The sequence below is a fragment of the Salmo salar genome, chromosome ssa10 (genome assembly GCF_905237065.1).
Source record: "Salmo salar chromosome ssa10, Ssal_v3.1, whole genome shotgun sequence".
Taxonomy (NCBI): domain Eukaryota; kingdom Metazoa; phylum Chordata; class Actinopteri; order Salmoniformes; family Salmonidae; genus Salmo; species Salmo salar.
In genome coordinates, this window is record NC_059451.1 from 101,872,282 (window position 1) to 101,900,133 (window position 27,852).

Sequence of the window (27,852 nt, forward strand, 5' to 3'; positions counted from 1 at the left end):
CACATCTCTCTCATTCCTCTTCATGACCTTGGCAAATTATCGCCAATCTGCACTGCCTCTGTACTTATGAGGTGGAATAAGATCAATTAAGCAAATACTGTCTTGGAGGAGGTTCCCCTAATAGCCACTACCAACAATCTCCTGGGGGGGCTGATAAAGTAGCCCCTGCATGTAATCTGAGATTTATGAGACTGATTTTGAATTTGGTAATATTTGTCTTGCGAGTTATATAATTCGTATCGAGATGGCTGTCAAACATGTTGTGAAGACAATTGATACTGTGGGAGTCATGACATTTATGGAGCCACTGCTTGAAATTTGCTAAATAAAGTATTACATTTTTGTGTGTGCAGAAAACAACAGGATAATAATATTGCAAACATGTAGCCCTAGGATAGGCCTAACACTTAGGCTACTTTACATGGGGCTATGTGAAAAACTTGTGGATAGTGCAGGATGGCACACATCTGAACTGTCCAGGAAGCTTGTCAGACTGGGGATTACCATGGGGCTCTGGGAAAAAGTATAAATTAAGGACTCCAGTGTAGATATACTCTGGTAAACAATATAGTTGAAGTGGTCAGAATGTTTTTTGTGGAGTTCTTTTATCCTGCAGTGGGGTTGTCATGGGTTATCAGTACCTAGTCACTGCATGGTTCATCTCAGCAGGACAATTAAATTAGACTATTTCTGACATTTCCTTTCCCCTCGTTTCCAGGATACCTGTGAAAGCTCTTGCTTCCCACCGAAATGTCAAGGTCACAGTGACAGGGGCGGGCGGTGGCAGAGCCCGTTGCCCCTTTGCCCAGCTGCAGAGCAGCCCCTGTCAGGGAGCACACCCTCCCATTCCAGTCCTCTGGGTGGCACCTTGAGCCATGGAGCACCCACGGGAGAAAGAGGGTGAGAGACCTGCACGCGGCAGCAAGGCAGGTCAGGGTCGCAGCGGGCATTCGCGCCCCTCGGGATCAGGCTCCTCCGGAGTGCTCATGGTGGGTCCCAACTTCCGTGTGGGCAAGAAGATCGGCTGTGGTAACTTTGGAGAGCTGAAGTTAGGTAAGAACAGCCTAACCCTTTAAATAATACATTTGGTATATTTTTAGGTGTTTGGAAATGATGATACAGTATATACTGGATGTATGAACATTTGTTTAAAGCTGAAAATATTGGGCCTTGACTATGTTCTACTCCTCTTGGAAATGTAAAACCTTGTTCACTGATATATTCCTAGTGCCCTCTTTTCACCCTCACTATCAAATTGTACATGGGGCTTAACTGTGTAAACTTTGTTAAACATACTGTTAATATTATCATATCTCGACATGATGATTCAAGTTGGATGCAATGACAGCATCATAATGAGTTCAGGCCCCAGCTAAACTGCCATGGCTGTAGACACCTGAATTGACACCCAGATTACATTGGCAGCGAATATGTATTTCATTTTCATTATGGATAATAACTTTGAGAGCTGAGTGTCTATCCCCCTGTACCTCCATCTAAGATATCTGGGTTGTCTAATGACTATCTTCTCCAGGTAGGACAGTGAGGAGCATTAAGCCATATGAAATGACTGAGCTATAGCCAGAGAACTCAAACTTTACTGTTTGTACTGAAATGGCTCTGTCCTGAAACTGGTTGAAAGACTAAGATTCTCCTTCCCTCTGCTCTGCTGCCGCCCACATGGAAAATAGTCCGGGAGGGGTGGGCAAGAGAATGGCTCTTCTCTGGTATGCTCAAGGCATGTACTGCTGAAGTTCTGAGGCCTATTGTTTGCCTATGGCATTGTCACTCAGCATGAGTGTGGCTGGGTTCCATAGGCTCATCTACTCACTTTTGAGGGATTTAATAAAGGCCTTAACTCCTGACATTTAAAAAGCCTACTGGGTGCAAGACATCTTAACATTTTATGTAAATACTTAATGACTTAGGAGGGAGTTGTTATTCAGTCCTGTGTTGTCTTTTGACTAGATTTAATCACATTTTACTTTGTTATAGAACTGGGCGATATGGACAAAAATACATATTGTGAAACATTTCCTTAATTTATGTTATTATGATAAATGGAATGGTAAGTTTATAACATTAATGTGCACCAATTTTCTTTTTTTTAATGATCCTTTAAATTGCTACTACTAGTTTGATGGTTGTAACCATCAATTGTCCCTTTAACAATCACCCATATTAGCGAACTAATTTCAAACTTTGCATTTCACTAGTGTAGGCTACTTATCATAATGAACAATATCAGTTAATTTCCTGCGATAAGTGATCGGTATGGTCTGTGTCGATACATTTTTGGTTTATCGTCCTAACTCTACTTTGTTAATCAAGGGACCTCACAACAAATTGTTGGAATTTCAACAATGAACAATCTCAATGTTCAAATAGAGGATTGTATTTGTTATGAATAGAACATGTCACAAGGTGTCTTCATTGAGCTGGTGCTAACCATAAAATAAGCCTCCATGATGTGTATACTAAACCTTTGACATTTTTTTGTCAGGAATCTCAAAATATTAGTGGTCCATTTCACTTTATGTAGTATTTTAAGTAAAGTACTTGAATCCTACAATTATCAATGTTCTCCCACTGTCCTACGTATTCCCCCACACTTATACAAATATCATTGCACTGCTCTGCGCAGGATCATTGCATCCAAACACAAGCCTTGTTGTTCTCACTTTCCTACCTAGTGTCACACTGTTGGCGTCAGCACTTTCATTCTCAGCTTGCCCCGCAAACGTGCTGAATTTCACATGCCTGCAAGGGGATTTATGCTGCACTTCTCTCAGATGACACCTTTTGTATTGCAATATCACTTACAGCAGGGGTCGGCAAAAGGCAGCCCAGGGGAATTTTTTTGTGCCCCCCAAAGTAAAATAAATAGTTAAATTACGAAATCCCTCCTATTAATTTATCTAAAAATGAGTTTCATTCAGGAAATCTGTTGATGTATTCCCACGAATAAAAGAGACATACAGTGCCTTAAAGTATGCACCCCTTGACTTTTTCCACATTTAGTTGTTACAGCCTGAATTTAAAATGTATTAAATTGACTTATTTTTTTGTCACAGGCCTACACACAATACCCCATAATGTTAGTGGAATTGTTTTAAATGTTTTTATTATTAATTAACAAAGAAAAGCTGAAATGTCTTGTCAGTAAGTATTCAACCTCTTTGTTATGGCAAGCCTAAATAAGTTCAGGATTAAACATTTGCATAACAATTCACATAAGTTGCATGGACTCTGTATGCAATAATAGTTTTGAACGTGGTTTTTGAATGACTCATCTCTGTACCCCACACATACAATTATCTGTAAGGTCTCAGTTGAGCAGTACATTTCAAACACAGATTCAACCACAAAGACCAGGGAAGCAGACATTGAATATCCCTTTGAGCATGGTGAAGTTCTTAATTACACTTTGGATGGTGTGTCAATACACCCAGTCACTACAAAGATACAGGTGTCCTTCCCAACTCAGTTGCAGGAGAGGAGGGAAAATGCTCAGGGATTTTCCCATGAGGCCAGTGGTGACTTTTAAACAGAGTTTAATGGCTGTGATGGGAGAGCTGAGGATGGCTCATCAACATTGTAGTTACTCCACAATACTAACCTAATTGACAGAGTTAAAAGGAAGACTGTACAGAATAACAATATTCTAAAACATGCATCCTGTTTGCAGTAAGGTATTGAAGTAAAACTGCAAAACATGTGGCAAAGAAATTAACTTTGTTCTGAATGCAAAGGGTTATGTTTGGGGCAAATCCAATACAACACATTACTGAGTACCACACTCCATATTTTCAAGCATACTGGTGGCTGCATCATGTTATGCTTTCCGTCAGACACTGGGAGATGAATTCAACTTTCAGCAGGACAATGACCTAAAACACAAGGCCAAATCTATACTGGAGTTGCTTTCCAAGAAGACAGTGAATGTTCCTGATTGACCGAGTTAGTTTTGACTTAAAGCTACTTGAAAATCTGTGGCAAGATCTGAAAATATTTGTTTTGCAATGATCAACAACCAATTTAACAGAGCTTGAATAATTTAGAAAATAATAATAATAGGGAAATGTCACACAGTCCAGGTGTCCAAAGCTCTTAGACTAACCCAGAAAGACTCACAGCTGTAATTGCTGCAAAAGGTGATTCTACAATTATTGACTCAGTGTGAATACTTATGTAAATTATATTTCTGCGTTTCAATTTCAGTAAATGTGAAAACTTTTCTAAATACATGTTTTCACTTTCATTGTGGGGTATTGTGATATTAAAAAATATTTAATCCTTTTTGAATTCAGGCAGTAACACAACAATGTGGAATAAGTCAGGGGGTATGAGTACTTAAGGCACTGTATGGGATCGTGTCTCAATGTAATCAAGGTATACAATTATGATTTTGATATACAATCTATTTTTGGGCTTAGTTGTGGTCCAATTTGCAGCCTGCAAATTGTTAGAATTATGTTCCTGCCCCCCGACCATCCTTTCAGCCAAAAATTGGCCCGCGGCTGAGTCTTGTTGCTTTCCCCTGACTTAGGAGAGAATGTATGCCTCGCTCACTCTATTACCATCAGAGACGGATCATTTGAGGAAAATAGAGGAAAAAATTACTTTGGCTTTGTTCATTCATTTGAAGTTGGTAGTTTTATGCAGGACATGCACCCAGTGGTAGGCTACACGTGATAGGGTTCACAAACTGCAATACATGGCATTGCACAATAGGCATATGCAGATGCCTAATGGTGCATTAGAGGCCCCTGGTTATTGTCCTCATTTCAACTGTCCAATTCGAACGTTGTATCGCCTCTGACTTTCCAGACGCTTTGTTCAGTCATCACTGTTATTTGTGAAGCATGTGTCTTCGAGACCTATGGGAGTTTAAATGGTTCCTTAAGACTCCTAAAATATTCCTTGGTGGCTGCACTGGATGGTGCCATCTCATCTGTTTCAAATAAGTTGTTTACCCAACCTTCTAATAACCTTTTTTTTGTTATCCAGGTAAAAACCTCTACACCAATGAGTATGTTGCAATAAAATTGGTAAGTATGGAGCCTTATTAGGGTTGGGCAGTATCCTGATTTTGATATTGTCCTTCTCTCACCACGGGATTTACGGTATTACTGGCTTAGTACACAAGGGAACTCCAAAAACACAAGATGAAGCCTATTGGGCATCTCTTACCAGAATGCTAACAAAATAAGCACAATAGCCAATTTCCACGTAGGCTGCTAGCTAAATATGCTAACGAGCGCAAACAAAAATAACTGAATTGCAAAGACAGGCAATCCAGCTCATAAAGTTATACATGTGTAGGTAGTAGCTACCGAATGTCTTTTTTGTTGAATTTGGACATTTGCAAGCCGATTTGAACGAGACATTGTGCAAATGAACATGCTTGTCTGAAGGAAGAACAGTACTGCCTCTGCATCAGCATGTCTACATGCTGTCTGAAGTCGCCAGAGTAATGGGCCTGTCTCCTCTGCTCGGAGAAGAAGGGGAGGAGCAGACGGGCCAAGAACGGACTGGAGAAAAAAAACAAGGAAATCAAGATGACAACAGTGGCAGCTGTACAATAACTTATCCAAAGGGCTTTGACTTTTCAAACATGGCAGAAAGCTAACACAATATGATGCCCCGTCACCTTATTAATTCAGTCACTTACTAAGATAACACGACCCCTGAGTTGAACTTGCTAACGCAGAGTTCTGCGTTTTTCATGCAGGAAAAATATATAAAACGCATAACATATCTTGCTGCATTTTGTAAGCATAGACCTAAAATACTACTTGTAATTTCTGCTCGGCATCCGACTAATTCTGTGCTTCAGTTGCGCTTCTAAACTCTGAGAATTCACAAAATGGGCATTCTATCAGCAGACAGTGCTCTGACTGGTGTGTAGCTACTTTTCTCCAGTACTTTTCTCGTATTCTTCTCTGGTAAAAACAAAACATTAATGTAGCTGGCTACATTCTTTCTATGATAGGCCTAAACATTAGTAATATGATGTCCATGCATCGTTTTTGCAAAAAATACCTTGCATTTTCATTGTAACCTCATTTACTTGTGTGGCTGCCAATCAAATTGCGTTGCACTTCTGTAGTCATCTGATGAAAATGAAGCTGTTTTCTGCTGAATGAGTTGCACTAATGTATTTTCTGTGAAGGAAAACTATAATTGCATGACCCTGATCACTCTATTAAAGCAAAAAAACTGACTTTCAATATAAAACACGTCCCCTGTCAATACACTGCTGGACCTGCTCCCGCTTTTTCCCATTGTGCTATTTACAATCAAACGTGACTGGCTCAGCTGTTCTGGGGAGCTACTTAATTTTTGTTTAATTAACCGTTATTTTGCTAGGCAAGTCAGTTAAGAACAAATCATTATTTTACCATTTTTAAAAAATATATTTTTTTATATTTACATTTATTTGCTTTATCTTGGCCAGGTCGCAGTTGTAAATGAGAACTTGTTCTCAACTGGCCTACCTGGTGAAATAAAATGAATGTAAACTTTTTTTTTTTTTTTAACAATGACGGCCTACCCCGGTCAAACCCTCCCCTAACCTGGACAACGCTGGGCCAATTGTGCGCCGCCCTATACTTAAGCTTCATAATGTGACCTGTGAAATGAAGATTGCAATCTGCTTCATCTCCTAATGCATTGCACAAGTTGACTGCAGGTATTTACTTAAAGAGATACAAATATTAAGATGTACTGAAAAACTAAAAAAATAGTTTCGACCGTATTGAAAATTCATCCCGTTGCTGTTTTCAAATACCCGGTATACCACCCAAGCCTTATTTCTGATTATTTCCCTTATGAGATTATCCTCTTTCTAAAGTGTATTGGCCCAATGAGCAGCTATCAAAATCATGATAAATATTTATTTTAATAGTCAGTTACATTCTAATTAATCAATTTCTGAACCTTAATTTGAAAGTGGTTTGTTTGAATGATAATTATTTAAATTAATTTTCATATTTATTGTAGGTGTAATTCATATTGTGCAGTGAATGAAAAGCCCACCTTTAACTGAAGTGTTTCCTTTTTGTGTTATTCTTCCAGGAACCAATCAAATCAAGGGCACCACAGCTGCATTTGGAGTACCGGTTTTACAAAACATTAGGCAGCACAGGTAAGACCTCCACTCTTCTATTCACCCTTTTACCTCCATCCTCTTTTCCGTCTCATTGATCACTCCTACTGACTTGAGGTCACCTCAGATTGGTGAGGTTCTGTATGAAGACTGTGCCTGTTCTTAAAGGGTAGGTAGCATAAACGTAACACATGGATTTGCATTAGTCATGGATTTGCATTAGTATACGCATCAGAAGGCCCAATGCAAAGTTACACCTCACTTTTCTTTTTTTTTTTTTGTTATTACATGCAATAGATCAGAATGCCGAAGTCATGCCAGAAATGATTTTTGCTTGGTGTGATGCAGTTTAGAGTACTGGTCAAGCCAGCCTATTCCTTAAATTGTAAAAGCCAACAGAAATAACTTCAAATGTATAACTTTAGATGTGTAACTTAAAATAAAACCAAATCATTTGCAGTCATGACTACTGGTTTCAATTTAATTTTCAGCCAACTTGCATGCAAGTACTTTACAAATATTGTTACAAATCAGCTTGCAAGGTTGCTAGCCAACTAGCCTGCTAACATTAGCCCTACTAGCCTGCTAACGTTAGCCCTACCAGCCTTCTAGCGTTACATTAGCACTTCATGAGTCAGCCATTTGCTATCAACACCTAGCTTACAGCTACATTAAAGTAAGCCGACGCTTTGGAAATACATAACGCCATCAAACCAGTTATCAAATAATGTTACAGGTATATGCAGTTATCTTGGCCAGCCAGCAAAATTGAATTATTTTAGCCAGCCTAGCCAACCACCACGGTCGACATAGCTCAGTAGTAAGCCAGATAACAACATCAACTAGTCTAGCACAAGCCGGAACCCACAGAACACAACAACAAAAAAGTAAAGTGAGGCAAGACTTGACGGTTGCGTTAGCTGCCAAGGAAAGAGGCCCTACAGAGGGAGAGGCCGTTTCACCGACGGAGGGAGAGACCGCTAATCCAATATAGTGAGGAAAATTCCAGAGGCAATAGTCCAGAGACTGCATTGGGCATAGGGGAAGAGTCAACAACGACACTCTGCGCGGCTAACGTTAACCAGCTCGAGCTAGCTAACGCAGAGTAGATTTTCCATATTGCATTGTGGTTAGTTTAGAAGATATTCGGAAATAAGTTAAATATGTAAAACCCCCCAAAACATAACTGGTTGTAGTAACAATCTGGTTACTTAAGTTGCTAAGTATTTTACTACACTGTTAATTTGGTATGTAAAAACTCATGATTCCTACCCTTTAATTGTCGCACTAAAGAAGAATTACCAAGCTCTTCTGTTTTGGAAATTTCACCGTGCCTCAGTGTCTGACAGGTTGAAGGCCCTCAATAGTAATCAATGGCACTGTGTGTGTGTTAGGGCTGCACAATTAATCAAATTCACATCAAAATCTCAATATTGACGTGCAATATCCATTTTGCAAGAGATTCATATTGCATTAAATCGTTTTGAAACACCACAGTCGCATGTGTGACGTCCGATTTGATAATTTACTTTTTTTCTCCTCTTGCAACTGCTTCCCACATACAGCAAGCCTTGCCCCTCGTTCAAGCAGCACAGTTCCTCCTCCTTGCTGTTAGATCCATTTTAAAGTAGAAGTTCAATTAAAAAAAATACAACCAAATCAAACGTTTGGATGTAAATTGAATGTTATCAAAGGGTCCAGACACCTTTTCCGGTCACAACTTGCAGACTTGTTTACGTGCTGCTGTGTGATTTTGTTGCCAACCTTACTTTGCTACCTGACAACTTTACGGTTTTTACTTTTATTACTGTTTTATATTTTTCGTTTTTCCCTCACTCAACTCTTTTTCATTTAACTTTTTCACTCCGGACGTTTTATCTGGACATGGTTCGTCAGGACCTCCAACAGCCGAAGCTAAGTAACATTATATTGATGCCTTCTAATTGCAGTCGCTGTACTCATACAGGAGAAAGATCACCTTATAGCGAGGATAGCTGTGCTGCAAGCCCAGCTTCAGACGCAATTGTTAGGCAATGGTAATTTAAGTGTAGGAAAGGATGAAACGGCGTCTTAAGTACAGATAGTAACGTTAGTATAAATCCCCTCGCACGGTCCCCGCAGCCGGACAACTTTCTCATGGCTTCTGGAGGGAAATACTGTAGGAATGCTCAACCGGTGTCGCTCATTCAGCCGACAGAAACTTTCAACCGGTTCTCCCCATTAAGCATCGAGTCGGAGTCAGAGGCCGAGCCTTCTCTGGTCTCTACTCCTCCCGTTACGGGGTCTGAGATGCCGAAGCCTCCCACCATTAGCTCTGACAAATTGAAAACCCTAGTCATTGGCGACTCCATTACCCGCAGTATTGGACTTAAAACGAATCATCCAGCGATCATACACTGTTTACCAGGGGGCAGGGCTACCGACGTTAAGGCTAATCTGAAGATGGTGCTGGCTAAAGCTAAAACTGGCAAGTGTAGAGAGTATAGGGATATTGTTATCCACGTCGGCACCAACGATGTTAGGATGAAAGTCAGTCACCAAGCGCAACATAGCTTCAGCGTGTAAATCAGCTAGAAAGATGTGTCGGCATCGAGTAATTGTCTCTGGCCCCCTCCCAGTTAGGGGGAGTGATGAGCTCTACAGCAGAGTCTCACAATTCAATCGCTGGTTGAAAACTGTTTTCTGCCCCTCCCAAAAGATAGAATTTGTAGATAATTGGCCCTCTTTCTGGGACTCGCCCACAAACAGGACCAAGCCTGGCCTGTTGAGGAGTGACGGACTCCATTGTAGCTGGAGGGGTGCTCTCATCTTATCTACGAACATAGACAGGGCTCTAACTCCTCTAGCTCCACAATGAAATAGGGTGCAGGCCAGGCAGCAGGCTGTTAGCCAGCCTGCCAGCTTAGTGGAGTCTGCCACTAGCACAGTCAGTGTAGTCAGCTCAGCTATCCCCATTGAGACCGTGTCTGTGCCTCGACCTAGGTTGGGCAAAACTAAACATGGCGGTGTTCGCCTTAGCAATCTCACTGGAATAATGACCTCCTCCATTCCTGCCATTATTGAAAGAGATTGTGATACCTCACATCTCCAAATAGGGCTACTTAATGTTAGATCCCTCACTTCATAGGCAGTTATAGTCAATGAACTAATCACTGATCATAATCTTGATGTGATCGGCCTGACTGAAACATGGCTTAAGCCTGATGAATTTACTGTGTTAAATGAGGCCTCACCTCCTGGTTACACTAGTGACCATATCCCCCGTGCATCACGCAAAGGCGGAGGTGTTGCTAACATTTACGATAGCAAATTTCAATTTACAAAAAGAAAAACAACGTTTTTGTCTTGAGCTTCTAGTCATGAAATCTATGCAGCCTACTCAATCACTTTTTATAGCTACTGTTTACAGGCCTCCTGGGCCATATACATTTTAGTCATTTGGCAGACGCTCTTGTCCAGAGCGACTTACAGTAGTGAATGCATACATTTCATACATTTTTTTTTTATATATATACAGCGTTCCTCACTGAGTTCCCTGAATTCCTATCGGACATTGTAGTCACAGCAGATAATATTCACATTTTTGGTGACTTTAATATTCACATGGAAATGTCCACAGACCCACTCCAAAAGGCTTTCGGAGCCATCATCGACTCAGTGGGTTTTGTCCAACATGTCTCTGGACCTACTCACTGCCACAGTCATACTCTGGACCTAGTTTTGTCTCGTGGAATAAATGTTGTGGATCTTAATGTTTTTTTCCCCCTCATAATCCTGGACTATCGGACCACCATTTTATTACGTTTGCAATCGCAAAAAATACGGACCTGCATTGCTTGCTGTTTGGGGTTTTAGGCTGGGTTTCTGTACAGCACTTTGAGATATCAGCTGATGTAAGAAGGGCTATATAAATACATTTGATTTGATTTTTGTGTTATTACACATGTTTTTGAGAAATTTACCCCAAACAGCAAATCACTTCCTCATCCTTGTTGTGTAGTATGGAGGCCCCAAAAAAACATGAACAAAGGCTCCAAAAACACCCAAATATGTCCTTTTGGTAATAGTGATGCAGGTCTTTAGATGTTGTACACATTAAATTGTCATTTCAAACTTTATCCGCAACGTTATAAGCTATACTTCTCCGTACGTTCTACAGGTGACTGCCAAAATAAAGGAAACACTTGAGTAAATGAGGGATACAAAGTAGAATATATATATTTATATAAATATACACTGCTCAAAAAAATAAAGGGAACACTTAAACAACACAATGTAACTCCAAGTCAATCACACTTCTGTGAAATCAAACTGTTCACTTAGGAAGCAACACTGATTGACAATAAATTTCACATGCTATTGTGCAAATGGAATATATAACAGGTGGAAATTATAGGCAATTAGCAAGACACCCCCAATAAAGGAGTGGTTCTGCAGGTGGGGACCACGGACCACTTCTCAGTTCCTATGCTTCCTGGCTGATGTTTTGGTCACTTTTGAATGCTGGCGGCGCTTTCACTCTAGTGGTAGCATGAGACGGAGTCTACAACCCACACAAGTGGCTCAGGTAGTGCAGCTCATCCAGGATGGCACATCAAGGCGAGCTGTGGCAAGAAGGTTTGCTGTGTCTGTCAGCGTAGTGTCCAGAGCATGGAGGCGCTACCAGGAGACAGGCCAGTACATCAAGAGACGTGGAGGAGGCCGTTGGAGGGCAACAACCCAGCAGCAGGACCGCTACCTCCGCCTTTGTGCAAGGAGGAGCAGGAGGAGCACTGCCAGAGCCCTGCAAAATGACCTCCAGCAGGCCACAAATGTGCATGTGTCTGCTCAAACGGTCAGAAACAGACTCCATGAGGGTGGAATGAGGGCCCGACGTCCACAGGTGGGGGTTGTGCTTACAGCCCAACACCGTGCAGGACGTTTGGCATTTGCCAGAAAACATCAAGATTGGCAAATTCGCCACTGGCGCCCTGTGCTCTTCACAGATGAAAGCAGGTTCACACTGAGCACGTGACAGAGTCTGAAGACTGGAGAACGTTCTGCTGCCTGCAACATCCTCCAGCATGACCGGTTTGGCGGTGGGTCAGTCATGGTGTGGGGTGGCATTTCTTTGGGGGGGCCGCACAGCCCTCCATGTGCTCGCCAGAGGTAGCCTGACTGTCATTAGGTACCGAGATGAGATCCTCAGACCCCTTGTGAGACCATATGCTGGTGCGGTTGGCCCTGGGTTCCTCCTAATGCAAGACAATGCTAGACCTCATGTGGCTGGAGTGTGTCAGCAGTTCCTGCAAGAGGAAGGCATTGATGCTATGGACTGGCCCGCCCGTTCCCCAGACCTGAATCCAATTGAGCACATCTGGGACATCATGTCTCGCTCCATCCACCAATGCCACGTTGCACCACAGACTGTCCAGGAGTTGGTGGATGCTTTAGTCCAGGTCTGGGAGGAGATCCCTCAGGAGACCATCCGCCACCTCATCAGGAGCATGCCCAGGCATTGTAGGGAGGTCATAAAGGCACGTGGAGGCCACACAAACTACTGAGCCTCATTTTGACTTGTTTTAAGGACATTACATCAATGTTGGATCAGCCTGTAGTGTGGTTTTCCACTTTAATTTTGAGTGCGACTCCAAATCCAGACCTCCATGGGTTGATAAATTGGATTTCCATTGATTATTTTTGTGTGATTTTGTTGTCAGCACATTCAACTATGTAAAGGAAAAAAGTATTTAATAAGATTATTTCATTCATTCAGATCTAGGATGTGTTATTTTAGTGTTCCCTTTATTTTTTTGAGCAGTATATATATATATATATACGTAATGTAATCGCTGTTAGATTTTTTTCGGGGCCAATATCGTGCAGTCCTAGTGTGAGTGCTGTCCTCTTTCAGGTTGCTCACACAGAATACCTGAATCTCAGGCATTATATTGCTGCTCAATATTTCGGCTTGCAAGGACATGGTCATGTTTTGCAGGTGTAAAGTATTTTTGTGGTTGTCCGTGTTGTGTTTGGAATGGTTGCTTGGGAATGAGCTTGAGATCTTTCTCTCTCATACACACTTACATTAGTCTCTCCCTCACACAGACACCGCTGTCAATTTGCTACACACTTGTGTCACTCGACTCGTCTTTGAGTCTCAGGCTCAGATGCAGAAAGTAGCACTGGTCCTGTGGTGTTGATGAGACACCTGCAGAACCTCTGCGGGAGGCGACACGTTGCCATGACGTCTCCCTGAATACACTGCTGAGACTGCTGTCGCTTCACTTTAACAGTAATGGCTATTTTACAAACCACACCAAAAATGTTTTTAAGTCTGACATATAATTATATGGCTGTAGTTGTATGTGTTTTTATTATATTTTTATAGGTCTGGTGATGGTGATCACCTTACTATTTTTCAGAATATTATTCCAGTTCTATATGGGATGAATGCTTTCTGTTTGACACCCACCACCCTACCCCATTCGCTGAAAACAGTTAGAGGGCAGGTTGACGTTTATTCTCATGAATCTTGCCCTGGAGGCAGAACTGAGCGGTTTCCGCTAGATGGGCCAGCTGCAAAGTCTAAACTGGCTATATTGTACAAATTCATGGAAACAAAAATGTGCTTTTGCTCTTTAATCTAAGATTAGGGGTTAGGCATTCCGGTTAGCCGTGTGGTTCGTTTTAAGATCAGATTTTATGACTTTGGCTGTGCCAGCTAGTGCTCTGCAGACCTGCCTTCAGAACAAGATTCATGACTAAAAACGATAACCTGCTACAGGAAGTGCAGTCAGGTGTGACACAGCTTCCCATGTTACCTTTGCATGCAAGCCATTGAAAGAAGCAGTGTTTACACATAGTGTTACTGTAAGCACTGGGGGAAAGCAGATTTAGATCTCGAATATAAGGTCTTGCACAAGTGGGTTGAGGTAATTTCCTCTTGGATAGTGTTGGCTAAGCAAGTGTCATAAATCAATTAACTGATAAATCCATCAATGGGTACATCAGTCACATTTGTAATACAGAGTCAGCTAAGCAGTCGGGGAGAATTGAAAATTCCTAGGCGCAATATGCCAAAACTCTGGTATTGTTCATCCTATTACTTTTTCTCCATCTTCTTTATAAATAGTGAGCCAACATGTTTTCAGCACTTGTATTTCCTTGACTGATTTTTCTCATTGCTCTCTGTTGTCCCTCTGCAGCAGACATGGTGAGCAATATGTTTGGAACACTGAATTGCAATACATATCGTATCGGCACCTAAGTATTGCGATATCATGTTGTGAGGTCCCTGGCAATTGCCAGCCCTGGTTTGCACTGGGTTTTAATAGTCCCTACTACTGCCTACAATGGCATACACTTCAAACACAGTGCCTACATACAGATAACACTGCCTCTACTTTCTTTACGCAATAGTAAAGGTTTTGTATGTGAGCCTGTGAGGGTATTGTGTCGCTGTAAAAGCTGGTCTGCAACCCATTCTGCCACACTGATTTTTATTTAATTTTTTTGCCACATACTCCATTGATTTCCCGCTGTATCCCACTGCATGTGAAGTGAAAGTTGCATAACATGTCACTTGTTACTCATCTCCCGGCTTTGATCAGTAGCTTCGCCCGGGAGATCCTCTCAGCTCCAGTGTAAGTTTTCACGGCAGTGTTTTCCTCTCTGCTGTGCAGCATTATAAATCACAGATTTCCTCATCAAAGCCTAAATCACAGTAAAGCCTTTGCTTTTGAAAGCAATTTTGGAGTGAATAGTACATCTTGGAGATATTGGTAGAATGCTTGTGGCCTAAAAGTCCCACTGAGTGTTTTATAGGGCTGTGACGATACCAGCATTGCAACGTCAACAAAACAAAGGAGATGATCGTGGACTTCAGGAAACAGCAGGATAGGGAGCACCCCCTATCCACATTGACGGGACAGTAGTGGAGAAGGTGGAACGTTTTAAGTTCCTCGGCATACACATCAATGACAAACTGAAATGGTCCACCCACACAGACAGCGTGGTGAAGAAGGCGCAACAGCGCCTCTTCAACCTCAGGAGGCTGAAGAAACTTGGCTTGTCACCAAAAACACTGACAAACTTTTACAGATGCACAATCGAGACCATTCTGTCGGGCTGTATCACCGCCTGGTACGGCAACTGCTCCGCCCACAACGGCAAGGCTCTCCAGAGGGTAGTGAGGTCTGCACAACGCATCACCGGGGGCAAACTACCTGCCCTCCAGGACACCTACACCACCTGATGTCACAGGAAGGCCAAAAAGATCATCAAGGACAACAACCACCTGAGCCACTGCCTGTTCACCCCGCTATCATCCAGAAGGCGATGTCAGTACAGGTGCATCAAAGCTGGGACCGAGAGACTGAAAAACAGCTTCTATCTCAAGGCCATCAGACTGTTAAACAGCCATCACTAACATTGAGTGGCTGCTGCCAACATACTGACTCAAATCTCTAGCCACTTTAATAATTAAAAATTAGATGTAATAAATGTATCACTAGTCATTTTAAACAATGCCACTTTATATAATGTTTACATACCCTACATTACTCATCTCATATGCATATAATGTACTCTATACCATCTACTGCATCATGCCTATGCCGTTCGGCCATCACTAATTTATATATTTATATGTACAGATTCTTATTCATTCCTTTACACTTGTGTGTGTATATATAAGGTAGTTGTTGTGAAATTGTTAGATTACTTGTTAGATATTACTGCACGGTTGAAACAAGAAGCACAAGCATTTCGCTACACTCGCATTAACCTCTGCTTACCATGTATATGTGACCAATAAAATTTGATTTGAGTTTTTTTATGGCAAAAGCAAAATACGAAGCAGACCAAACGCTTAGGTCCTTTAAAAACCTGCTGTATGTAAAATATTGTGTGCTATAGTATGGAGCGCTTTTCAGTGCCAACATAAATTGTATTTGAATTTGTATTAGGATATTACCGTTTAAATTTTATATTTTTTAATGTTTAATGCACAAATTGAAAAATGTAATTCATAAATTGAACTTGTTTCATGATTTGATTTGAATGAGCTTACAATTGGCTCATTCATCCCCCTCTCCCCTGAAACGATTCCCCAGGTCGTTGCTGTAAATGAGAATGTGTTCTCAGTCAACTTACCTGGTAAAATAATGATAAATAAATTTGAATCTGAATTGAATATTGTGTTCAGTTTTCAAATAAAATATTAATATAATTTTATATTCAAATTAAATATTTATATTAAGTTTCAATATGGTAGATATTGAATTCATTATTTATGAAGTTTACCAACCATTTCAAGGTAATTATTTTATATATATATATATATATATATATATATATATATATATATAGTTGAAGTTGGAAGTTTAAATATATTTGGCTAAGGTATATGTAAACTCAGTTTTTCACAATTCCTGACATTTATTCCAAGTAAAAATTACCAGTTTTAGCTCAATTACCATCACCACTTCATTTTAAGAATGTGAAATCTCAGAATGATAGTAGAGAGAGTGATTTATTTCTTTCATCACATTTCCAGTGGGTCAGAAGTTTACATACACTCAATTAGTATTTGGTAGCATTGCCTTAAAATTGTTTAACTTGGGTCGACCGTTTAGGGTAGCCTTCATCAAGCTTCCCACAATAAGTTGGGTGGATTTTGGCCCACTCCTCCTGACAGAGCTGGTGTAACTGAGTAGGGTTTGTTGGCCTCCTTGCTCGCACACGCTTTTTCAGTTCTGCCCACAAATTTTCTATAGGATTGAGGTCAGGGCTTTGTGATGGCCACTCCAATACCTTGACTTTGTTGTCCCTAAGCCATTTTGCCCCAACTTTGGAAGTATGCTTTGGGTCATTGTCCATTTGGAAGACCCGTTTGCGACCAAGCTTTAACTTCCTGACTGATGTCTTGAGATGTTGCTTCGATGTATCTACATCATTTTCCGCCCTCATGATGCCATCTATTTTGTGAAGTGCACCAGTCCCTCCTGCAGCAAAGCACCCCCACAACATGATGCTGCCACCCCGTGCTTCACGGTTGGGATGGTGTTCTTCGGCTTGCAAGCATCCCCCTTTTTCCTCCAAACATAACGATGGTCATTATGGCCAAACAGTTCTATTTTTGTTTCATCAGACCAGAGGACATTTCTCCAAAAAGTACGATCTTTGTCCCCATGTGCAGTTGCAAACCGTAGTCTGGCTTTTTTATCGCAGATTTGGAGCAGTGGCTGCTTCCTTGCTGAGCGGCCATTCAGGTTATGTCGATATAGGACTCGTTTTACTGTGGATATAGATACTTTTGTACCTGTTTCCTCCAGCATCTTCACAAGTTCCTTTGCTGTTGTTTTGGGATTGATTTGCACTTTTCGCACCAAAGAACGTTCATCTCTAGGAGACGGAACGCGTCTCCATCATGAGCGGTATGACGGCTGCGTTGTCCCATGGTGTTTATACTTGCGTACTATTGTTTGTACAGATGAACGTGGTACCTTAAGGCGTTTGGAAATTTCTCCCAAGGATGAACCAGACTTGTGGTCTACAATTTTGTTTCTGAGGTCTTGGCTGATTTTCTTTTGAATTTTCCATGATGTCAAGCAAAGAGGCACTGAGTTTGAAGGTAGGCCTTGAAATACATCCACAGGTAGACCTCCAATTGACTCAAATGATGTCAATTAGCCTATCAGAATCTTCTAAAGCCATGACATAATTTTCTGGAATTTTCCACGCTGTTTAAAGGCACAGTCAACTTAGTGTATAAACTTCTGACCCACTGGAATTGTGATACAGTGAAATAATCTGTCTGTAAACAATTGTTGGAAAAATGACTTGTGTCATGCACAAAGTAGATATCCTAACCGACTTGGCAAAACTATAGTTTAACAAGAAATTTGTGGAGTGGTTGAAAAACAAGTTTTAATTACTCCAACCTAAGTGTATTTAATCTTCCGATTTCTAGAGTGTGTGTGTGTGTGTATATATATATATATATTTCAACTTATTAGATGCATTGCTTCAAAACCAGAGACAACATCCTGGTGCTTTGTCACCCAGGAAAGGTAGAGGAGAAATGATAGAATCAAATGCTCACTGTAGTAAACACAAACTTATGTCTGTGTAATGAGGGGAACAAATTGATACTGTTATATATTGGGATTAGTGATGGGCCGATATCCGATATTTTCCTTGCCCCAAAAAATATATTAAAAATTTTAGCAGCCTTTTTAAGTGTTCTAGTACAGTTAAATCGTTATCACAAACATGGAGGAAGTGGTCTAACGCACTGCATCTCAGTGCAAGAGTCACCACTACAGTCCCTGGTTCAAATCCAGGCTGTATCACATCCGGCCGTGATTGGGAGCTGTAGTTGGCTAGCTAACTACACTGCTCAAAAAAATAAAGGGAACACTTAAACAACACAATGTAACTCCAAGTCAATCACACTTCTGTGAAATCAAACTGTCCACTTAGGAAGCAACACTGATTGACAAATGTCACATGCTGTTGTGCAAATGGAATAGACAACATGTGGAAATTATAGGCAATTAGCAAGACACCCCCAATAAAGGAGTGGTTCTGCAGGTGGGGACCACAGACCACTTCTCAGTTCCTATGCTTCCTGGCTGATGTTTTGGTCACTTTTGAATGCTGGCGGTGCTTTCACTCTAGTGGTAGCATGAGACGTAGTCTACAACTCACACAAGTGGCTCAGGTAGTGCAGCTCATCCAGGATGGCACATCAATGCGGGCTGTGGCAAGAAGGTTTGCTGTGTCTGTCAGCGTAGTGTCCAGAGCATGGAGGCGCTACCAGGAGACAAGCCAGTACATCAGGAGATGTGGAGGACGCCGTAGGAGGGCAACAACCCAGCAGCAGGTTCGCTACCTCCGCCTTTGTGCAAGGAGGAGCAGGAGAAGCACTGCCAGAGCCCTGCAAAATGACCTCCAGCAGGCCACAAATGTGCATGTGTCTGCTCAAATGGTCAGAAACAGACTCCATGAGGGCCCGAAGTCCACAGGTGGGGGTTGTGCTTACAGCCCAACACCGTGCAGGACGTTTGGCATTTGCCAGAGAACACCAAGATTGGCAAATTCGCCACTGGCGCCCTGTGCTCTTCACAGATGAAAGCAGGTTCACACTGAGCACGTGACAGAGTCTGTAGACGCTGTGGAGAACGTTCTGCTGCCTGCAACATCCTCCAGCATGACCGGTTTGGCGGCAGGTCAGTCATGGTGTGGGGTGGCATTTCTTTGGGGGGCCGCACAGCCCTCCATGTGCTCGCCAGTGGTAGCCTGACTGCCATTAGGTACCGAGATGAGATCCTCAGACCCCTTGTGAGACCATATGCTGGTGCGGTTGGCCCTGGGTTCCTCCTAATGCAAGACAATGCTAGACCTCATGTGGCTGGAGTGTGTCAGCAGTTCCTGCAAGAGGAAGGCATTGATGCTATGGACTGGCCCGCCCGTTCCCCAGACCTGAATCCAATTGAGCACATCTGGGACATCATGTCTCGCTCCATCCACCAACGCCACGTTGCACCACAGACTGTCCAGGAGTTGGCGGATGCTTTAGTCCAGGTCTGGGAGGAGATCCCTCAGGAGACCATCCGCCACCTCATCAGGAGCATGCCCAGGCGTTGTAGGGAGGTCATACAGGCACGTGGAGGCCACACACACTACTGAGCCTCATTTTGACTTGTTTTAAGGACGTTACATCAAAGTTGGATCAGCCTGTAGTGTGGTTTTCCACTTTAATTTTGAGTGTGACTCCAATTCCAGACCTCCATGGGTTGATAAATTGGATTTCCATTGATTATTTTTGTGTGATTTTGTTGTCAGCACATTCAACTATGTAAAGAAAAAAAGTATTTAATAAGATTATTTCTTTCATTCAGATCTAGGATGTGTTGTTTAAGTGTTCCCTTTATTTTTTTGAGCAGTATATATATCTAGGTGCCATCTAAAATAACCCTAATTTATAAGACCGTTCTTATTTGATTAATGGTGGTCGGACCATCCTATGTGAAGCTGACCACAATAAGGATCAGCCACAATAGTGGACTTTGCTGTTAGCCTTCAAAATAAACGTTTGTTATTCTATTTGTATTAATTTGCATCACTGTCAATGACGTACTTTTATTTTTAAGGCAAACCGTAAATTCCACTACTGTGCCTAATCCTTATTATGGCTAGCTTCACAACACAACCTCACTAGCAAGATGAAGCTAGCTGGCTGCTTATAATGTTAGCTTTGGGCAACAGGGTTAAGTAGCTGGCTAGCTATTTACTTTAATGAACTGAAGATCAATTTCAATAGGTGAACAACAATACTTACAAGGATTCCTAAATCATTGCTAAGAGTAATGAAAATGACTCCAATTTTTACTGGTCATTGTTTTCAGGTTGGTTGTATTGGTGCTAGTTAGGTACCAAGCTAAAGCTAGCTACCCCAGAAGTTGCGGTCGACCAAATGTGTTTACAATACCGCGTTGGTAATAAAGCATTGTTTGTGGCCGGTGTTTGCGGACTTTTGTTGTACAGTTTTGACAGTCCTACTGTATCTTTTTTTGACACGCAAAGACCCAAACGGCATTCCATAGTATGTATGTCGCGAAGCTAATAGCAGTGACGCTATTACTGTGTAACTGTCTGGTTCATCCTTGGGAGCAATTTCCAAATGCCCGAAGGTACCACGTTCATCTGTACAAACAATAGTACGCAAGTATTAATACCATGGGACCATGCAGCCGTCATACCGCTCAGGAAGGAGACGCGTTCTGTCTCCTAGAGATGAACGTACTTCGGTGCGAAAAATGCAAATCAATCCCAGAACAACAGCAAAGGACCTTGTGAAGATGCTGGAGGAAACAGTTACAAAAGTATCTATATCCACAGTAAAACGAGTCCTATATCGACATAACCTGAAAGGCCGCTCAGCAAGGAAGAAGCCAATGCTTCAAAACCGCCATAAAAAAGCCAGACTACGGTTTGCAACTGCACATGGGGACAGAGATCGTACTTTTTGAAGAAATGTCCTCTGGTCTGATGAATCAAAAATAGAACTGTTTGGCCATAATGACCATCGCTATGTTTGGAGGAAATAGGGGGAAGCTTGCAAGCCGAAGAACACCATCCCAACCGTGAAGCACGGGGGTGGCAGCATCATGTTGTGGGGTGCTTTTCTGCAGGAGGGACTGGTGCACTTCACAAAATAGATGGCATCATGAGGGAGGAAAATTATGTGGATATATTGAAACAACATCTCAAGACATCAGTCAGGAAGTTAAAGCTTGGTCTCAAATGAGTCTTCCAAATGGACAACGACCCCAAGTATACTTCCAAAGTTGTGGCAAAATGGCTTAACGACAACAAAGTCAAGGTATTGGAGTGGCTTTCACAAAGCCCTGACCTCAATCCTATAGAAAATGTGTGGGCAGAACTGAAAAATCATGTGTGAGCAAGGAGGCCTACAAACCTGACTCAGTTACACCAGCTCTGTCAGGAGGAATGGGCCAAAATTCACCCAACTTATTGTGGGAAGCTTGTGGAAGGCTACTGTAAACGGTCAACCCAAGTTAAATAATTTAAAGGCAATGCTACCAAATACTAATTGAGTGTATGTAAACGTCTGACCCACTGGGAATGTGATGAAAGAAATAAAAGCTTAAAGAAATCATTCTCTCTACTATTATTCTGACATTTTACATTCTTAAAATAAATCGGTGATCCTAACTGACCCGAAGACGCAATTTTTACTAGGATTAAATGTCAGGAATTGTGAAACTGAGTTTAAATGTATTTGGCTACGGTGTATGTAAACTTCCGACTTCAACTGTATGTTCTGAGCAAGGAACTTAAACGTTAGCTTTTTTACATGGTACATATTGCTCTTTTACTTTATTCTCCAACACAATTTTTTGCATTATTTAAACCAAATTGAGCATGTTTCATATTTTATTTGAGACTAAATTGATTTTCTTTAGGTATTATATTAAGTTAAATGTTAAGTGTTCATTGTTCATTTAGTATTGATGTAATTGTCATTATTACGTATGTAATAATAAGTAAAAATCGACCTATTTAATTTGGTATCGGCTTTTTTTGGTCCTCCAATAATCGCTATCGGCGTTGAAAAATCATAAGCGATTGACCTCTAATCTGAACCAGTATCTGTGCATTAGAGACCTCGTAAAGGGTCTTGTTACCTCCTTATTAGTATGTAGCTGTGCGGTAGGATTCGTTGATCAGTTGATTGACAGGTGTAGGACTGTAAAACGATCAACTTTCCTCTAGTGTGGGTGCTCACCAACGCTTTAGAGTTATGTAGCCTATAGTTTATCATTCTAGTTATCATAGAAGTTATTGGCTTGGTGGATAGACAGGGCTTTAAATTTGACACAACTAACGTTATCAACAGAACTAGCCTACTAGTAAGCCTAGCAAACTTGAATGAAATAAATATAAAATTTCACTTACTTATACTCTTATACTTGTTTTCTTGACTTTTATATTGTATTAATTGACTTTTTTTATTTTTTATTCTCTGGCAAGTTTTTCACCTGCGCGCTGCAGTAGGGAAGTAAAGCGGACGGAAGTGAATCTGTCACTTCCGTTGTTTTGGCTGTGCCCATTGCAACGTTCGAAATGAGGTGGATCTGAAATCTGATTTAAAAAAATTGTAAAAAAACATTTTTTTTTTTTTATGTGGGTGAAACTGAAATGGAATTCTTACCTTGAATAGTTCATTTGGAATTTGAAATATGAACATGCTTTCAAGCCACGAGAGGTTCCATGTCTCTGACATGCGTTGAGCCATGGCGTGTTGTTGTTGGGAACAGTGTATTTTCTGTGTGGGTGTTAAGTATGTTATATGTACAAACCTTTGCTTGAGATGCATACAGGCAGAGCTATCATTATTGATGCTATCATTATTGATGACTAGCTAGGTGACTGAAGCCTGTGATTTTTAGTGTGGGGGTGGATTCATGGTTTGATTGGTTGCGTGTCTCTGGGGAAGCTGACATTTTCTCCTGTATGACTGAATTTATTTTCCCCACACATTTCAAAAGATTAAGAACTCTCATGGCATTAGCAGATTTATATCCCGCCTCTGCTTAAAGTTAATGGACTCTGAGTCCTGTTGCTGTTTTCACCCTTGCAAAACTTGGTGAAACATGGTTAAAAAATGAATTGGTTTAGGGAGAGGAAGGGGTAAGGTAAAATCGCACTTGTGTTAATAGTGTATAGAGTGGAACTGCCGTTAGCCTATGCTTTGACATGTAGAAGTCAGGAGAACATGTGGCCATTTGCTATTGTGACGTCGTCCTTTCCCAAACATGACATGGAGAGAGGGCGTTCAGTACCACCAGGCTTTTCTCAGGTCATAATAGAGAGTGACCCACTCTTTCTAAAACTTTTCAGCTTTTGAATTTCTCACTTTCTTTCTCTGAAGGTGAATATTATTAATACTTACGCCACCATGCTGTCTCGTTTTGTTTGGTGCTGGGAATAAAAGCCCTGTTCAGCTCATTGTAAAAGTTCATTTTGGCATTAGGCGGCAGGTAGCCTAGCAGTTAAGAGCTTTGGTCCAGTAACCGAAAGGTTGCTGCTTCGAATCCCAGAGCCGACTAGGTGAAAAATCTGTCGACGTGCCCTTGAGCAAGGCATTTAACCCTAATCGCTTCTAAGTCGCTCTGTATAAGAGCATCTGCTAAAGTACTAAAATGTGAATGTTAAAAATGCAGTACTTTTTTTCTCTTGCACACTCACCCCAATAAAGTCACTGATGCACCTAGCACTGTATCATTCCCGGAACCCCAATGTCTAGGATACTGCTGCACTACTCCAGTCAGTCCAGAATAACGTAGTTGTGCTGTACAGATAAGTGTTCCCTCTTCTCCTGAGACCCAGCAATTCATTTTTGTCCTCTCAAGTGGACATCAGTTCTTGGTCCGTATCGATGAGGCCATACAAGCCACTGTATTAAGTCCTGTTGTCCATTTGAGAGGACATTCTGGGCTTTTCAATGATATCACGTTTGGGGGTGTGACCTTGACAATTTTATCTTCCTGGTTCTTAAAAAAATGGTTGCCTTCAAAATTAGCACATTTTATGGAAATTTGAAAAAGGGTTTGTGCAATTATTAAAACCTGTTAGGGCTAGGGGGCAGTATTGACACGGCTGGATAAAAAACGTACCCGATTTAATCTGGTTACTACTCCTGCCCAGTAACTAGAATATGCATATAATTATTGGCTTTGGATAGAAAACACTCCAAAGTTTCTAAAATAGTTTGAATGGTGTCTGTGAGTATAACAGAACTCAAATGGCAGGTCAAAACCTGAGAGATTCCTTTACAGGAAGTGGCCTGTCTGACCATTTATTGTCTTTCTTTGACATCTCTTTCCAAAACTTAGGATCTCTGCGGTAATGTGACACTTCCCACGGCTCCAATAGGCTCTCAGAGCCCGGGAAAAACCTGAATGTCGTCATTCCAGCCCCAGGCTGAAACACATTATCGCCTTTCTCAAGTGGCCGATCAAGGGACAGTGGGCTTCGTCGCGTGCACTGGCCGCCCCCGTCTTTGTGTTTTTTCCTCTGTTTACCGAAAAGGAGATTCCCGGTCGGAATATTATCGCTTTTTTACGAGATAAATTGCATAAAAATTGATTTTAAACAGCGGTTGACATGCTTCGAAGTACGGTAATGGAATATTTAGATTTTTTTTGTCACGAATTGCGCCATGCTCGTATCCCTGATTTACCATTTCGGATAGTGTCTGGAACACACAAACAAAACGCCGCTATTTGGATATAACGATGGATTATTTGGGACCAAACCAACATTTGTTATTGAAGTAGAAGTCCTGGGAGTGCATTCTGACGAAGACAACAAAGGTAATAACATTTTTGTTATAGTAAATCTGATTTTGGTGAAGGCTAAACTTGCCGGGTGTCTAAATAGCTAGCCCGTGATGGCTGGGCTTTGTACTTAGAATATTGCAAAATGTGCTTTCACCAAAAAGCTATTTTAAAATCGGACATATCGAGTGCATAGAGGAGTTCTGTATCTATAATTCTTAAAATAATTGTTATGCTTTTTGTGAACGTTTATCGTGAGTAATTTAGTAAATTGTTAGTAAATTCACCGGAAGTTTGCGGGGGTATGCTAGTTCTGAACGTCACATGCTAATGTAAAAAGCTGTTTTTTTATATAAATATGAACTTGATTGAACAAAACATGCATGTATTGTATAACATAATGTCCTAGGGTTGTCATCTGATGAAGATCATCAAAGGTTAGTGCTGCATTTAGCTGTCTTCTGGGTTTTTGTGACATTATATGCTAGCTTGAAAAATGGGTGTCTGATTATTTCTGGCTGGGTAGTCTGCTGACATAATCTAATGTTTTGCTTTCGTTGTAAAGCCTTTTTGAAATCGGACAGTGTGGTTAGATTAACGAGAGTCTTGTCTTTAAATAGCTGTAAAATAGTCATATGTTTGAGAAATAGAAGTAATAGGATTTTTAAGGTATTTGAAAATCGCGCCACTGGATTACACTGGCTGTTGCGTAGGTGGGACGAATTCGTCCCGCCTAGCCCAGAGAGGTTTTAATTACAATTTTTGTGAGTTTGATATTAAAATTATTTCTAGGAAGTGAATATTTCTTGAATGGTTAAGTGAGTTGTCACCTACTGTACTCATTGTTTGTAATGTAATTTGTTTTGGACAATTTTGCACTGAAAGTGTGTATGCATACATACAGTTGAAGTTGGAAGTTTACATACACTTAGGTTGGAGTCATTAACACTCGTTTTACCATTCATACATACATATTTCACATTCTTAAAATAAAGTGGTGATCCTAACTGACTTAAGATGGAATTTTTACTAGGATTAAATGTCAGGAATTGTGAAAAACTGAGTTTAAATGTATTTTGCTTAGGTGTATGTAAAACATCTGACTTCAACTGTACATACATACAGTTGAAGTCGAAGTTTACATACACCTTAGCCAAATACATTTAAACTCAGTTTTAGCACATCCCCCTTTTTTCCTCCAAACATAACGATGGTCATTATGGCCAAACGGTTCTATTTTTGATTCATCAGACCAGAGGACATTTCTCCAAAAAGTACGATCTTTGTCCCCATGTGCAGTTGCAAACCGTAGTCTGGCTTTTTTATGGCGGTTTTGGAGCAGTGGCTTCTTTGCTGAGCGGCCTTTCAGGTTATGTTGAAATAGGACTCGTTTTACTGTGGATATAGATACTTTTGTAACTGTTTTCTCCAGCATCTTCACAAGGTCCTTTGCTGTTGTTCTGGGATTGATTTGCACTTTTCGCACCAAAGTACGTTAATCTCTAGGAGACAGAACGCGTCTCCTTCCTGAGCGGTATGACGGCTGCGTAGTCCCATGGTGTTAATACTTGCGTACTATTGTTTGTACAGATGAACGTGGTTCCTTCAGGCATTTGGAAATTGCTTCCAAGGATGAACCAGACTTGTGGAGGTCTACAATTTTTTTTCTGAGGTCTTTCTTTTGATTTTCCCATGATGTCAAGTAATGAGGCACTGCGTTTGAAGGTAGGCCTTGAAATGCATCCACAGGTACACCTCCAATTGACTCAAATGATGTCAATTAGCCCATCAGAAGCTTCTAAAGAGATGACATCATTTTCTGGAGTTTTCCATGCTGTTGAAAGGCACAGTCAACTTTGTGTATGTCAACATCTGACCCACTGGAATTGTGATACAGTGAAATAATCTGTCTGTAAACAATTGTTGGAGAAATGACTTGTCATGCACAAAGTAAATGTACTAACCGACTTGCTATAGTTTGTTAACAAGAAATTTGTTGAGTGGTTGAAAAATTTGTTTTGATGACTCCATCCGAAGTGTATGTAAACTTTCGACTTCAACTGTACATACGTACATACATGCATGCATACATACATTACCAGTCAAAAGTTTTGACACGCCTACTCATTCAACGATTTTTATTTATTTTTTACTGTTTTCTACATTGTAGAATAATAGTGCAGTCATCAAAACTCTAAAATAACACACATGGAATCATGTAGTAACCAATTAAGTGTTAAACAAATCTAAATATTTTTCAGATTCTTCAAAGTAACCACCCTTGTCTTGATGACAGCTTTGCACACACTTGGCATTCTCTCAACCAGCTTCACCTGGAATGCTTTCCTAACCGTCTTAAAGGAATTCCCACATATGCTGAGTACTTGTTGACTGCTTTTCCTTCACACTGCGGTCCAACTCATCCCAAACCATCTCAACTAGGTTGAGGTCGGGCGATTGTGGAGGTCAGGTCATCTGATGCAGCACTCCATCACTCTCCTCCTTGGTCAAATAACCCTGATACAGCCTGGAGGTGTGTTGGGTCATTGTCCTGTTGAAAAACAAATAATAGTCACGCTAAGCGCAAACCAGATGGGATGGCGTGTCGCTGCCGAATGCTGTGGTAGCCATGGTGGTTAAGTGTGTCTTGAATTTGAAATGAATCACTGACAGTGTCACCAGTAAAGCACCCCCACATCACACCACCTCCATGCTTCACGGTGGGAACCACACATGCAGAGATCATTCGTTCACCTACTCTGCTTCTCACAAAGACATGGCGGTTGGAACCAAAAATCTCAAATTTGGACTCAACAAACCAAAGAGCCAGTTTCATCATAGCGCTTGATGGTTTTTGCGACTGCACTTGAAGAAACTTTCAAAGTTCTT

At 41.1% G+C, this 27,852-nt stretch overlaps 1 protein-coding gene across 7 annotated transcripts in view; it reads left to right on the forward strand.

The window, feature by feature from the left end:
- Positions 1 to 27,852, forward strand: part of LOC106561286 (casein kinase I) — a 62,745-nt gene that overhangs the window by 7,566 nt on the left and 27,327 nt on the right. For all 7 annotated transcript variants that reach the window (XR_006757057.1, XM_014125067.2, XM_014125068.2 and 4 more), the window contains exons 2-4: positions 719 to 1,053; positions 5,011 to 5,051; positions 7,081 to 7,150. Coding sequence is in view for 6 of the 7 variants with exons in the window: in XM_014125067.2 (XP_013980542.1) it covers positions 876 to 1,053; positions 5,011 to 5,051; positions 7,081 to 7,150 (289 nt within the window). In the remaining variant the exon portion in view is untranslated. The remainder of the gene's footprint in view (positions 1 to 718; positions 1,054 to 5,010; positions 5,052 to 7,080; positions 7,151 to 27,852) is intronic.